Genomic DNA, 13,276 nt, shown 5'->3' with positions numbered 1-13,276 from the left:
TGTCTCGTGAAGCAAAGAACAAAGTCTTAATGACCCTCTAACATCAGGCGTCGGGCTGCAGTCAGCTTACAGATAAACCCACACTCACATAACCTTATTTTCAGGGTTGGCCTGTTTCGTTTTAGAAATGAACTTTGGAAATAAAGTTTGGCTCTTAGGTCTTGAGCCCTCATGTTTGGATTTTCTCCTAAAACAAACCTATAAGATAAAGTTTAATATATTAATAAAAAAAGGAGCTTAAGCAATAAAGGAACGCACATTAAGGTCTAATAATCCCTAAAGTTCCAGCAAATTCTTCAAAATGATGAAATAATCTGTTGTAAACTGAGTCCAAAGTAAATTTTTGGGCAGCTGCTACGGAAACCTCGCTGCCCGAGCGTTCTTCTTCTGTATGTTAGGCGAGGGAGTCGTACCTGCGTCTCCGTGCCTGTCTCTTCGGACTTGTCCGTCTTTGGGGACTCGCTTCTTGCCTCTGGACCTGTGGACCTGAGCTGCGGGGCTCGACTCTGCAGCTGCAGCAGCCGAAGGTCCTGACAAGAGAGGAGGTTTATCTTAACTGAGCTGAAGGAGCTGAAACTGAAGACGTTGAAGACGGTAAAGCTAAAAGAAGCAGAGCCAAAAAAAAAAAAAAACTCAAAAAGAAAAAGGAGCAAAATGCTAAAAGCTCAATGAAGTTAAAGGCTAGCTGAAGACTAAAGTAGCAAAATGGTAGCTAGAAGCTAAAAGTTGCAAAAGGCTAAAAGAAACAAATTGCTAGCTGAAGACTAAAGTAGCAAAAGGCCAAGGTACAAGCTAAAGTTAGCTAAATACTAGCTGAAAGGTAAACGTATCAAAAAGCTGAGTAAAACTATTAAAAGGCTAGCTAGAAGTTAAAAGTATCAAAAGGCTAACTAAAAGCTAAATGTAGCATAAGGCTAGCTAAAAGATAAAAGCAGCAAAACTGTAGCTAGAAGCTAAAAAGTATCAAAAAGCTTACAAACTATAAAAATGATAGCTAAAACCTAGAAGTAACAGAACGGTAGCTGAAAACTAAAAGTAGCAAGAGGATTGGTAAAAGCTAATAATAGCAGAACAAGAGCTAAAAGCTAAAAGGACCAACATGCTGATTAAAACCTAGAAATAACAGAACAGTAGCTGAAAGTTAAAAGTATCAAAAAGCTGACTAAAACTTTTAATTTTCTAGCTAAAAGCTAAATGTAGCAAAAGGCTAGCTAAAGATGAAAGCAGCAAAACTGTAGCGAGAAGCTAAAAGTTTCAAAAAGCTTACAAACTATTAAAATGCTAGCTAAAACCTTGTAAGTAACAAAACGGTAGCTGAAAACTAAGAGTAGCAAAAGGTTATCTAAAAGCTAATAATAGCAGAACAGTAGCTAAAAGCTAAAAGGTTAAAAGTTAAAACCTGGAAATAAAGGAACGGTAGCTGAAAGTTAAAAGCATCAAAAAGCTGACTAAACCTATTAAAAGGCTGGCTCAAAGCTAATAAAAGCAGAACAACTGCTTAAAACTAAAAGTAGCAAAAGGGTAGCTAAAATAGAAGAAACTAGAACTAACAGAACGGTAGCTGAAAGCTAAAAGTATCGTAGAAGACAAACACAGATGGAGTTCACTGAAGAAGATTAAAAGAAAAAGAAAAACTGCAGCTGAAGAGATCTCAGGGTATCTCTGTGGGGAACATTATTGGAAATAAAGGTAAATATTCTGAAAAGCATTAAAAGGACAGAAGCCAGGAGTCAAGGCGCCCGTCTCCTGAATCAGCCAATCGTTTTGATGAATTAAAATAAAATTTTGATGGTTAAAATAACCGCCTCCCCCGAACGCCTTCAGGTTGTTAAACGCGACACGACGCCGCTGCGAGGGCCCCTTCAGACTGACCTTTGCCGAGGCTTTCTCCCCTGAAATTCTCTCCCCAGTGGCCCGCGCTGTAGAAACCACTGGCGTCCAGGGCCCTGGTGTTGGTGAACAGGTCCGGGTTGGACTGGGACACCTGGGAGCCCAGGTGGTGACGGGCCAGCAGGTCCAGGTGCTGAAGGCGAGGACTGCCGCCGGGCTCGGGCGGCTCTCGCTGCGGAGGCGCCGCGAAGGGAAGCTCCTCTGCTTTCGAGGGCAGGCTCGAGACCTCCTCTCTGGACGTGTCCATCAGGTAGGTTCTGGCCGGCAGCGGGGGACACCAGTCATCGTCTTCCTCCTCGAAGCTGAGAGCAGAATGAGCTTTCATCAACCTAAACACAACACGGACGACTTGTCCTTTCATTTCTTTATTAAAAACTGCTTAAATCAGTCTTATTATCTCTTCTGACCAATCCGTTTTTAGAGCTGATTAACTCAGCAGACGCCTCCGGCTTTCTCGGACGCCTCTAAAGCCCGAGCCGTCCACCGGTCGTTGAATGGCGTCCTCCGCCTGAGCGATGGAGCAGAATCTGCGTTTGACCTTATACAGACAGCATCGCAGTACGTGCAGGCAAAGGAAAGGAATGAGTCGCCGAAGGCTCGACCTTCAGAATACATGCTGTGTGTGTGTGTGTGTGTGTGTGTGTGTGTGTTACTCTGTATTCACCGTGCAAAGTTTCTGCATGAAACGCTGCACGAGAGTCCCGATACCTCCACCTAAATAACTGAACCCCATTTCACACGGTAGCTGGAGGGGACGGCCATGTTGGTGGAGAAAATAATTCAACTAGAAGGCAACTTTCCACCATGTTAATAAAAAAATAAAAAAAACTTCTGGAAATGTCTAGTTTATAATTAAAGCTGTTCATGTTGGGAGTTTTAAACTACTCTCGTCTTCTATAACGCCGAACTTTACCTCCGTGTTTGTAAAAATAACTGCTTTACATTCAGTCGGCTGTGGCGGCCATCTTGAATCAGGTTGGAGACGTACGTCCAGTGAGTTTCACTAGAATCTGTTCAGTGATATTTTGCTGACAGGCAGACAGAGGAGCACGCGAGCACACAGACCCAGGCGGTGTTTTTGCGCAGATCCAACATAACGTTCAAAGAAATGTGTCGATTAGTTTAAATTCAAAGAGACAAACTGTCTGTGGAGAAACACTCCTACGTGTCGACTGATGTAAAATTAAAAAAAGGGCAAGTAAAGAAAAAGAAAAAAGGAATAAATGCTGTTTTTTAAAGTTCCTATCTGAAAGGAGAAGCAGAATGACAGAGGACAGGATCCACCTCCGTGATTTCCGTTGTCATCTTATCGCCATCAGGGCTGATTTAATGACGGACGTGCCACTGACAACGGAAAGCACTAATTCCGTCTGTCAGACGGAGGCTAATGTCATTACAGAAGACGCGGCGCAGTCAGACCAGCCCTCCGATCCCCAGCCCCGTTCTGTCCTCAATCTAACGTGTCAGAACTGGTTAGAGTCGACGCTCCCCTCCTCCGCCGCCGCCGCCCCGGAGCCTGAAGCTGCTCGCTGCCTGCAGAGACAGCGGTTAATTTGCAAAACTCCCCAGACTCTAAACTTCACTTAAGTTTCGTCTGACAGCCCTGGCAACGTTCGAGGAGCGCTCTGACGTCCAGCTGCCTTAACTCCTGCTGTCAGAGGAATGACGCCACAGGCCCTCGTGCTATTAATAAAGACACGGAATAAAAACGAGCGCGGGAAGCGTCTTATTCCTGGAAACGGAAGAGAATGGGTTCGAATTCTGAGCCCCACAAGGAAGACTTGGACCCTGTAACTAAAACAGTTGTGTCAAATGTAAATAAAATCAGAACGAAACGATTTGAAACCTTATAAATTCCTACTTTACTTTCTTGGAATAGCTAAGACAGAACCGGATCGCCATGGCGCGAGGCCTCACCTGTGCTGCGCCTTGTCTTTGTCGCCCATTGCGCGACCTCCCTCCCTGTTGGGGGGCAGAGGCAGAGACAAGACGTCCACCCAGGTGAGAGGAGCCGACTTGGGCGAGGACCCCGGAGACGACGACTGCTGCGCCGCTTTGTCTGGAAAAAACGGGAACAAACGGCCGTCACACATTTTGGACTTGGCGAGGCCTCGGTTCACCACCTCCCTGGCGGCCCTGCTTCTCTGCACCTGACTCCACGTCATTAATCAGCGTTTGTATTCACACACACACACACACGTAGAAACACCTACAGACAGATCTCGGACCGCGCTCTTAAATCTCTACATTTCCTGCAACCGTCAGTGTGGCGCCGTTAGGTCCTTTCGAATAAGCAGCACCAAGCAGAATTCCCGTTTAATTATTAAATTTCTCCTCACCCTGACCCTAAAGCAGAAACGCCTGGCCGGTTTTACGTGATGGATCTGCTCGAACAAACGCTGCGCTTTAAAACCCGTCCCTCTCTCCCTCTCTCTGTCTGCGAGCGCCTGAAGGACGCGCTCCTTTGTTGACCTTTTATTTCTCTTCGGAGCCACCTTGGGTTTCAATAGATGCACAAACTCACGGAGCTCTTAGCTTCAGAAAACCTTTACGGCCTTAGTTACAATACGCTTTTATTCAAACCTTAAACAGATGACGCATCTGGAAGATAAACATAAAGAAAAGGAGGGGGAGGCGTGCGGCACAGACTGCGTCTGGAGTCGTATTTTTAAACTAAAAGTCCTAATAAAGGGTACATTTTTGTTTTAAATACAATAAGTTCTTGTATCTAATAATTCTTTTCATTTTTACACCTCACATGGGTCATTTAAGCAATAAAAAGGCTGTTTATCCTAATGAACCAATCAACAGTGGATCTAATAATCCATTTGAAATTGCAGCACGTGGCAAAAGGCACTATTTGTTCCTGTTTCTGAAGCTGAGTTGATAAAAAAAAATAAAAAAGCCAAACGTAACAAGCATCGATGGGCAGCACACCGGAGGATGTTGGGTCTCCTGTTTCGGCAGAAAGCTCCCTCTCAGATTCACCTGTCACGAGTTGTTTTTTCCAGCTCTGACGAACCTCTCTCTGCTCTTCAACCCGTCCGGTTCCCTTTAAATTTTTTAGGGAACACGCCGTGTTGAGATGTGCCAAGGGTTCAGCAAAAACAGGAGCGGACTGAAAACTGAACGGAAAAGCAGCCAGAGCCTAAAGGTAAAAAAAAAAAAGAAAAAAAAAGAAAAGAAAGATTGACGGGCTCTCGGAAAATCCGGAGAACCTTCGCTCAAAACCCCGCTAAGAGATGACAAGAAAGTTTGACTCCTTGGAAGGAAAATAGAAACACCTGAGCAGTGGCTGAGGGAAAGTGGAGCTTTACAGCATTTGTTTTGGTTGGTGTAACCCCATTTTATAAATCGGTTATAGATGTGTTTAATTCACATAAAAACATTCAATGTAAGACCTTATCTTTCTGTAAACGAAGCAGAAAAAAGGCCAAAAGGTCAAAATGCTGTAGAACGAAGCTGAACCTTAGAGGACATCGACAAGTTCCAGCTGATTTCATGTAAATAAGTAAATAAATTCACAGTCTGAGCATCTAAACGTGTTTTAAAAGAACAGAGGAGAAGTCTGGTGAGGCAATAAATAAAATAAAAAATGCTCAGGAAGGGATCTGTGGGGTTTCTGAGCTGCAGCAGCATCGGGAGGGATCTACTTGGGTCTAAAACTGCAAGAAAACACACAAACATTCAGCTGCAGCTCCCACTATTATGATTTAATTTCCCGGAGTACACTTTTGGAATAAAAGACAGAAGGATCTGGACCAGTGTTTTAGTAGTTATTATTTGTCATCGAGATGGACACATTGTCTGTCCTGAGAACTGCCGCGGCGCAGGCGTCCAAATAAAACAGGGATGTCCAATCCTGGTCCTCGAGGGCCACCATCCTGCAGGTTTTCCTTGTTTCCCTGCTCCAACACACCTGATTCAGTGGCTGAATCGCCTCTTCATGTTCTGCAGAAGCCTGTTAACCATTCATTGATTTAAATCAGGTGTGTTGGAGCAGAGGAAGGAAAACGTGCAGGATAGAGGCCCTCCAGGGCCAGGATTGGCCAACCCTGAAATAAAAGCTCATGAGACGGGCTGCCACGGGTTCGAGACACTTGGACAACTCTGGGAGAAAGTCTGTCGCACAGATATATTCGAGCGGCAAAACATCCCACCTGTGCAGCTCGAGCCGGGGAACAGAACTGCTGCGAACGTTGGCGCAGCCCACTGAGATGATAACTGGACTGTGCTTATATCGCACCTTTCTAGCCAATCAAGCCACTCAAAGCGCTTAACAACCCAACCTGTGTCCTCATTTACCCAAACCCACATCCATACAGGACTCTGCTACATCTCTACAAAGGTAACCTGAATAAATCCCCTATAGAGGCTAATCAGTGCTTCAAACTGCTGGAATTGAACCTCCGACTCTTTCATCGGAGGATGACTGCTCTAACCACTGAGCCACAGTTGCCCCAAGAAAAGGAGCTCGGTCTCTTCTATTATTTTGCTCTTTAGCATGGAAAATACCAACCAACATATGAAGAAGAGGAGATAATGTCCCATAATTCATCATTTATTGTCACACAGATTTCAGATTTATGGAATATATTCAGACAAAAAGTTGAGGCTGATCAACCATCGTTCCACCAGTTTTTCCCCCCGTTTGTTTGTTTTTATGTATAAATGCTAACTTCAGTTCATCCCTACATCACCGTTTGCGTGCGCAGTTTGGTTTGTGTGAATAAAACGCGCCGCTGACGGGCTAAAACACTCACCGCCGCTCTTCTTGGCGTACTGGAGCTTGGCGTATTCGGACCCCGACTGACCAGACTGGATGGTCCACCGGTCCAGGTCCTGCTCCAGGCCCACGAGCCCGCCGGCTGCCAGCACCGGGTTGCTGCTGTACGGATCGGGACCCTGGTTGTAGGACACGCTGGAGTAGGTGTCGTAGTACGCCAGCAGGTCGTCCTCGGCCGTGGTGTTGATGGTGCTGTAAATGGGGCTGTCGTTGGACGCCGTGCTGCGCTTCTCCGTCTGGTTCGGGTAGCTGAGGACGCCGATAGCTGGGCAGCAGAGGATGCCGTCACGTTACCAACACGACCGTGAGCGTTTAACAAATCCCTCCAGAATTTCGCGGGCTTTTTTTGTGACTGTTGCGGGCTGAAATGCCTGATTTCGCGGGGAATTTTCCTAAAAGTTGCGATTTTTTTAAAACTAAAAATCAATAAACAACCATAACTTTTAATATATGAACCAAAAATACTTACTAGTTTTGTAAGATAATTACCAACAAACATTGACATTCTCAAAAGGTGCTTTATTTGAGAACTTTGATAGCTTCTAAACTGACATTCATGACCATTTCTGGATTGTCCCTTGTCTGCAGCTCTCCTCACATGTTTTGCAGACACAAAGTGTTTGTTGATGCGTTTATGTTTCATGATTACACTGCAGGACGTGCAAAACAGCTTCCCCCCCCCACTCTCCTGCAGCTAGGGAGGAAACTGGTTTGCTAAAATCTTTGTGGGAAAATGTGAAGCATTAGCGCAGATTTTGGCTTCGGTCGCTGCTCCTGCACGCTCCCAGCATTCTGATGTTAACAGGAAGTGACATCACGTGTCTTCTTCGTGAGTTATTTGGGGTTATTTTGTATTCCACACTACACAAACCCACAGAGAAGACACAAGACCGCAGAAACGGTGGCGAATCACTTTAGAAACAATAAATATTGGGTTAAAGTTGCGGTGTTTTGGGCAAAGTTGCAAAAAGCTGCGATTTCGCGGGGTTTGCTTGATTTTGTGTTAATAGTTGCGATCGCAACATCACAAAATCCTGGAGGGTCTGGTTTAACGCTAACTCAAAACCGTCTGCGGGCTCTTACAGTTGTAATATCGCTCCGAGTCCAGTTTCCCGGAGCAGCAGTTGACCAAATCCTTGCTGTTGTGGGGCAGGTTGGGAGTGGGCCACGACTCCGCCAGCCAGGGGTAATTCCCCATGTTTGACCCCAACAAGGCAGGCCTTGGAAGAAAATCAACAGTTTCTATGAAATTCACAGCAGCACTTATCACTTAAATCCAACTTTTATGGACAGTTCAGATCTTTTGAAGTTCTGTGGAAGAGTTTGAACAATTATTATCTTTGAAACATCCTCAGTTCCTCCCACCGCTGTCAGGTTCACATCACGCTGATGTTCACCCCCCGAGGCGACGCGTGGTGAAAAAAAAACAACATTTCATTTTTTGAATGATTACCTGTGACGTCTCACAAGCACAGCAACCCTTCATCGGGAGGTCCGAGATCAAACTGTGGCTCAGTAAAAATCTCTTTCTTCACTTTTCGGAGGTCTGCCTACATTAGCAGCCTTTGGGTCGGGCCCCAATTCACTGAAACGGTTCCTCGAGTAGTAAACGCGTCTGTAGCCACATCCCTACAGAACCCCACTTCGAAAGAGCTGAGCTACCCCTTTAACGCAGACCTTACCCTCCATTGATGATTCCCGATCCCTCGCTGTGAGCAAAGCCAACTGCAAAAAGACACAAAGATATCAGTGTTATCGTATATATATGAGACAAAAACATCAAACAGAAGGTTTTTTAAGACTGAATGCAGAACAAACGTGTTTAACACCGAACCGCTGCGCCATCCGGCCGTTTATCCTAAAAGCAGATTTGAGTTGTTTTCTATGAAAACACACCGTTGACCTACATACACTAAGAGGCACGCAACAGAAAAAAAAAAAACACGATGTAAAATTTGCAGATGTTATCCTCCTCCTGATGTAACCGGAGTCAATCCTGTTTAGACTGACACGATCTGAGCTAAAAGCCTGATATGATACAACAATCGCTGCAAAAATCTGTGCGGAAAATCAATCCGCGTGCCCCCCCGCACAAAACAAACGATGTGTTCACAGTATGAGCTTCTGTACCCAAGGCCATGTTCTAAAACTGTACTGTTGTGGCTGCCTTCAGTTCGTCTCCATTTTCCTTTTTCCTCCTTTTCGGCAGCCTCCCGAGCAGGGGTAAATACGTTTTAATTAACCAAGTTGTGTGAGATTAAAGCGCAGGAGTTGCTTTGCGAAACACAAAGTGAAATTGAAAACATTCATCACTGCTGGAGATATCCCCAGAGGTCTATTAACAAGTTTGTCACTGCAGCTGCAAGCTTCGCCGGATCCTTTTTTTTTTTTTGCTTTTTACTTTGTTTCCTGCCTCCGACGTTCGCCGCGACAACTCGGAGCACGTTTGCCGAACCGGGGGTCCCGAGCCCGGTCCGCGGCTCACCTGCGGGCGTGTAGGCGAAGGACGTGGTGTAGTGTCCCAGCTGCTTCCTCCGGCGGTGGCGGCAGTACAGCCACCCGCTGAAGCCCATCAGAACCACCCAGGCGGCCACGCCCAGGCCCGCGATGAAGGCCGGCTGCCGGACGACCCCGGCGATCTGCTCGGCCAGGCCCGGCTCGCCGCTCCTCTTCACCTCGAGCGGCTGAGCTGAGAGGAAGGGGAGAGAGCGGATGTTGGGGTTTCAGTCTCAGGGTGAGACGGGACGGAGGCGGCGGCGGCGGCGGCGGCGTTTTGGTCAAACCTTGTTCGTGACGTCATGCGCCATCTCACATAACCTGCTGCATCTCAAAGCATGCGTTGAGGGTGACCCTCAGCTACTACCACGCCAGGTTTTAGCCGAATATCTGTCAAACTGACCACGCAGGAGTCATTTTTGTGTTTGCTAATGCCGATCAGCTGTGGCAACCATCTTTCTTGTACTTGTAGTCAGTTTAGTTTTATCTTTATGTTGTCATGATGATATTTTTATGAAATTTTGTTTTGAAATTTTCACTTTGAAACGCCTTGTTGCTGAACATAAATTAATGCTATATAAATAAATTTGACTTGACATGAGGTGGTGCGTGTTGTTATTTTCAGGGTTTAATCAAATGAGTCTTTTTCTCAGCACGGAATGATTTCGGTCATGAAAGGTGGCGGGCGATATGCATTCCTCGAAGGATGGCGAGGCCTTTAATTGGAGCGGCGACGCTCCGGATGAATCTGCAGGAGAGTTTCCACTCATTTTGATACCTACGGAGGTTAAAACACGAGGCTGATGACAGAAACAGAAGACGGACGGATCGGGCGCTTCCTGCTCTGGAAACGGCGTCCTCGACTGAGCGCCCGGCTTTTAGGTGGAACTACTTTCTGTGAAATAAACCTGACGGGACGAGGCCTCCCCCCCAGAGAACAACGTGTACCGATCTTCTCGTTACGACCGAATAAACGAAACAGAAATAATTAAACTAAGAGGCGTAAACAAAGTTCTGTTCGGTGGAACCAACGAACCGGTTCGTTTACTCAGACGAGAACCCAGAACTGCTCCGTCAGAAACAGATTCTTGTTATGTAAGAATTAATATTCCTCTGCGGAGACGAGAGGTACAAACAGATTTGTTAATATTCATCAATAATAAATTATGTATCTTTTGTCGGAATAAAAACATTTTAATTTTGTCTCAATTTATGAGGTTTAACAACTTTAAAATGAGGCCCGGTTACACTCCTCCGAATACGTTTATTCACCTCCTGCGGCAGGAGGCGAGAGGCAATCGTGTTTTTGCTCGCGTCTGTGTGTGTCAAATTCTCCGTCTGTTAGCGAAATATCTCATGAACCACAGGTCGGATTTTAATGTAACTCTCAGAAAGAAATCCATGGATGTTTGTCTACAACTGATTTAACTTGCGGAGTCACTCTATTTAAGATGGCCGCCACAGCCCACTGACTTTAGCGAACACAAACACGGCTACAGCTCAGCCATTTTTGTAAATATTTCCCTAAAATTTAGCATGGTAGTAGCTGAGACTCTACATTAACTTATAGTCTAAATGCTAACCGATCGCTCAATAACTGTTTACAAACTTTGCCACGAACTACTGGAGTCAACTTTTTCTGTCTGTTAGCAAAATATCTCATGAGGCACTGGATGGATTTCAATGAAACCTTCAGGATGTAATCATTGGATGAATATCTACAGCTGATTAACTTTTGAGGTCAATCCAATTCAAGATGGCCGCCACAGCCCGCTGACCTTAGCGAACACAAAAATAGCTATAACTCAAACAGTTTTACAGATATTGAGCTAAATTTGGCAGCAGCTGAGAGTCATCTTCTAACATATTATCTAAGCTTTAATTACAATATCATATGTGATAATGTCATTCTTGAGGTTTGACCACTTTTCATTAAAAGGTGGGCGATATGCATTCAGCTTGACCGACTCGACCTGTGACCATCCAATTAAAAAAAAAACTCAAGGGTCCATTTTTCCTATCCATGAAGCGACGTTCAGGAATCCAGTGTTTTATTCCCTGTCCGTGAACGCATCATAGCTGAGCACTAATTGGTGCCGACGTGTCTAATCGAGAGCCTGTAGCTGCTTCAGCAAACATGGTCCCCCCTCCCAACCCGCTGTTTATACTTGGTTCTGAGAGCAGGTGAAGCCGCACATCCCTCTCCTCTGACTGACGGACGGACTGACAGAAAACACGGCGCCCGGGAGACGGACAGCTAGACAGCCGAGCGTTGGGAAGACGGGAGGGCGGGCAGGAGGAAATCTGCTGTCATGACAGGATGCAAAAAGCAGAGATCCATCTGAATCCGTGTTTTACAGAATAACACGAGACGGCTTTTCTTCATCAGGGAGGAAGAAAACCGGCACGATTAGAAAAAACCCCGCCGCCCTGCTTTTAATTTTGATTATTAGAAACTAATTTACACGTGGCGTTCATGCTCCTAACCCCGCCTTCCACAGAAACGGGTTTACGGAGCCGTTTCCTTGTTTTTTAAAAAAATATTTATTCAAACACAGATAATGATAATTACAGCTACATGTACAAACGGAGAGGAGGGAACTGACGGGCCTCTTTAAAGCACAGGTCGGACAGGCGCTGAAATCCTTCGTCTTTTTTATTGGAACTTGTGCTGCGTTCCTTTCACACGTGGAAGTCCTAGTTTTCGATTTCCAAGTTGAAAAAAAAAATTTAAAAAAATTGAAAATTCGGGAGATTCTTGACCAGCCACAGCGTCAAAATCCAATATGGCTGACTCGGATGGATGGATGGATGGATACTTTATTGATCCCGAAGGAAAATATGTGGTGGTCTGTAGCTCCCATTCTTACAAATAATACGATGAAGACGCACCAGATATTAAAAATAAGTAAATAAATAAGACAACAACTATGTTAGGGGACGTAACCAGCCACTGTTCCTGCCGGGAGCAGCCGAGTTATTCAGCCTAAAGGCATGAGACACAAACGAGATCTTTAGTCTCTCGGTAGAGAAAAGGGAAAAGAAAAAGCTGACTCGGCAGCAAACCCAACAATGACCTACGCAGGACCGCGAGGAGCACGAGGAGCAGACTGTGACAGGAACAAGATGACCGAGAAACACGACAAGAAGCAGCGAGAACCAAATAACGGAGAACCGGCGAGGAACGGAAGCGAAAGCAGCGATTATAAAGGCAGAGGCCGAGGATGGAAGTGGACTCAGGTGCAGATGGGCGTGGCAGGAAACACGTGAGGAAAAAAACGATCAAACACGACAACAAGACAAAAACCACAAAGACGACAAGAACAAGAGTAACAACGTGGAGTCAAGCACAGAAAAAGAACTCAAAATCGCGATAGAAAACGTCAAAGTATCAGGTAAGGTGGTAACGGAGGCGAACCCAGAGCGCAGACTCATAATTAAAGAAAACTATTTTATTAAACTGAAAGATATACAAAACAACAGCTGACGAGGCAGCGAAGACAAAACAGGAAGTAACTTGATAGACCACAGGCGGGAGGGGGACGGATACAGAGAGAGAACCAACGAGCGACGGACCAGCGAGAAGTGGAGGGTTAGGGTTAGGGTTAGAGGATAACAGGTGAGTGATAATCACTGCCGACAGGTGGAGGTGGGCGTGGCAGACGGAGGGTAAATGGAAGATACAAAAACACAGGAAACAGCACCAAAATGAGCTACTAACAAAAGCAAAAAACACAAAGAAAAAACCTCCAAACCTCACAAGAAGTGGAGGGAGCAAAGCCGGTTAACAGGAATAAAACAGAAACATTAAGCGGCTGATCGGAGTGAAGCTGTATGAAGTGAATTTCTCGCGAACATTCCAGCTCCCCGCGCCGCGTTTTTCCCCCGCCGGAGCAGTTCGAGTGACTCACTGAGAAGCAGGCTGACAGGCGGGCTCGGCGCGCCCACACCCAGACTGGTGACAGCAGCCACCACCACCGTGTAGCGGACGTCAGGCAGCAGGCCCGTCAGCAGGATGGACAGAACCACGCCGTCCACGGTCCGGTTCAGCTCCTGCTCCCCGTCGCTGGACAGACACCAGACCTGAGGGAGGAGGGGAGGAGG

The 13,276-nt window shown here is 45.9% G+C and overlaps 1 protein-coding gene across 1 annotated transcript in view; it reads right to left on the bottom strand.

Moving 5' to 3' along the window:
- zgc:77784 (uncharacterized protein LOC402947 homolog) overlaps positions 1–13,276 on the bottom strand; it is a gene marked incomplete in the record, with an annotated part of 77,385 nt that overhangs the window by 4,733 nt on the left and 59,376 nt on the right. The window contains 8 exon segments of the mRNA XM_025008633.2: positions 414–530; positions 1,873–2,192; positions 3,808–3,949; positions 6,654–6,941; positions 7,760–7,896; positions 8,359–8,401; positions 9,162–9,365; positions 13,084–13,255. Of these exon segments, the coding sequence (XP_024864401.1) occupies positions 414–530; positions 1,873–2,192; positions 3,808–3,949; positions 6,654–6,941; positions 7,760–7,896; positions 8,359–8,401; positions 9,162–9,365; positions 13,084–13,255 (1,423 nt within the window).

This window comes from Kryptolebias marmoratus, linkage group LG2 (assembly GCF_001649575.2).
Source record: "Kryptolebias marmoratus isolate JLee-2015 linkage group LG2, ASM164957v2, whole genome shotgun sequence".
Taxonomy (NCBI): domain Eukaryota; kingdom Metazoa; phylum Chordata; class Actinopteri; order Cyprinodontiformes; family Rivulidae; genus Kryptolebias; species Kryptolebias marmoratus.
Note: the sequence above shows the minus strand (reverse complement) of the source record. Positions and strands in the feature narration are given on the sequence as shown.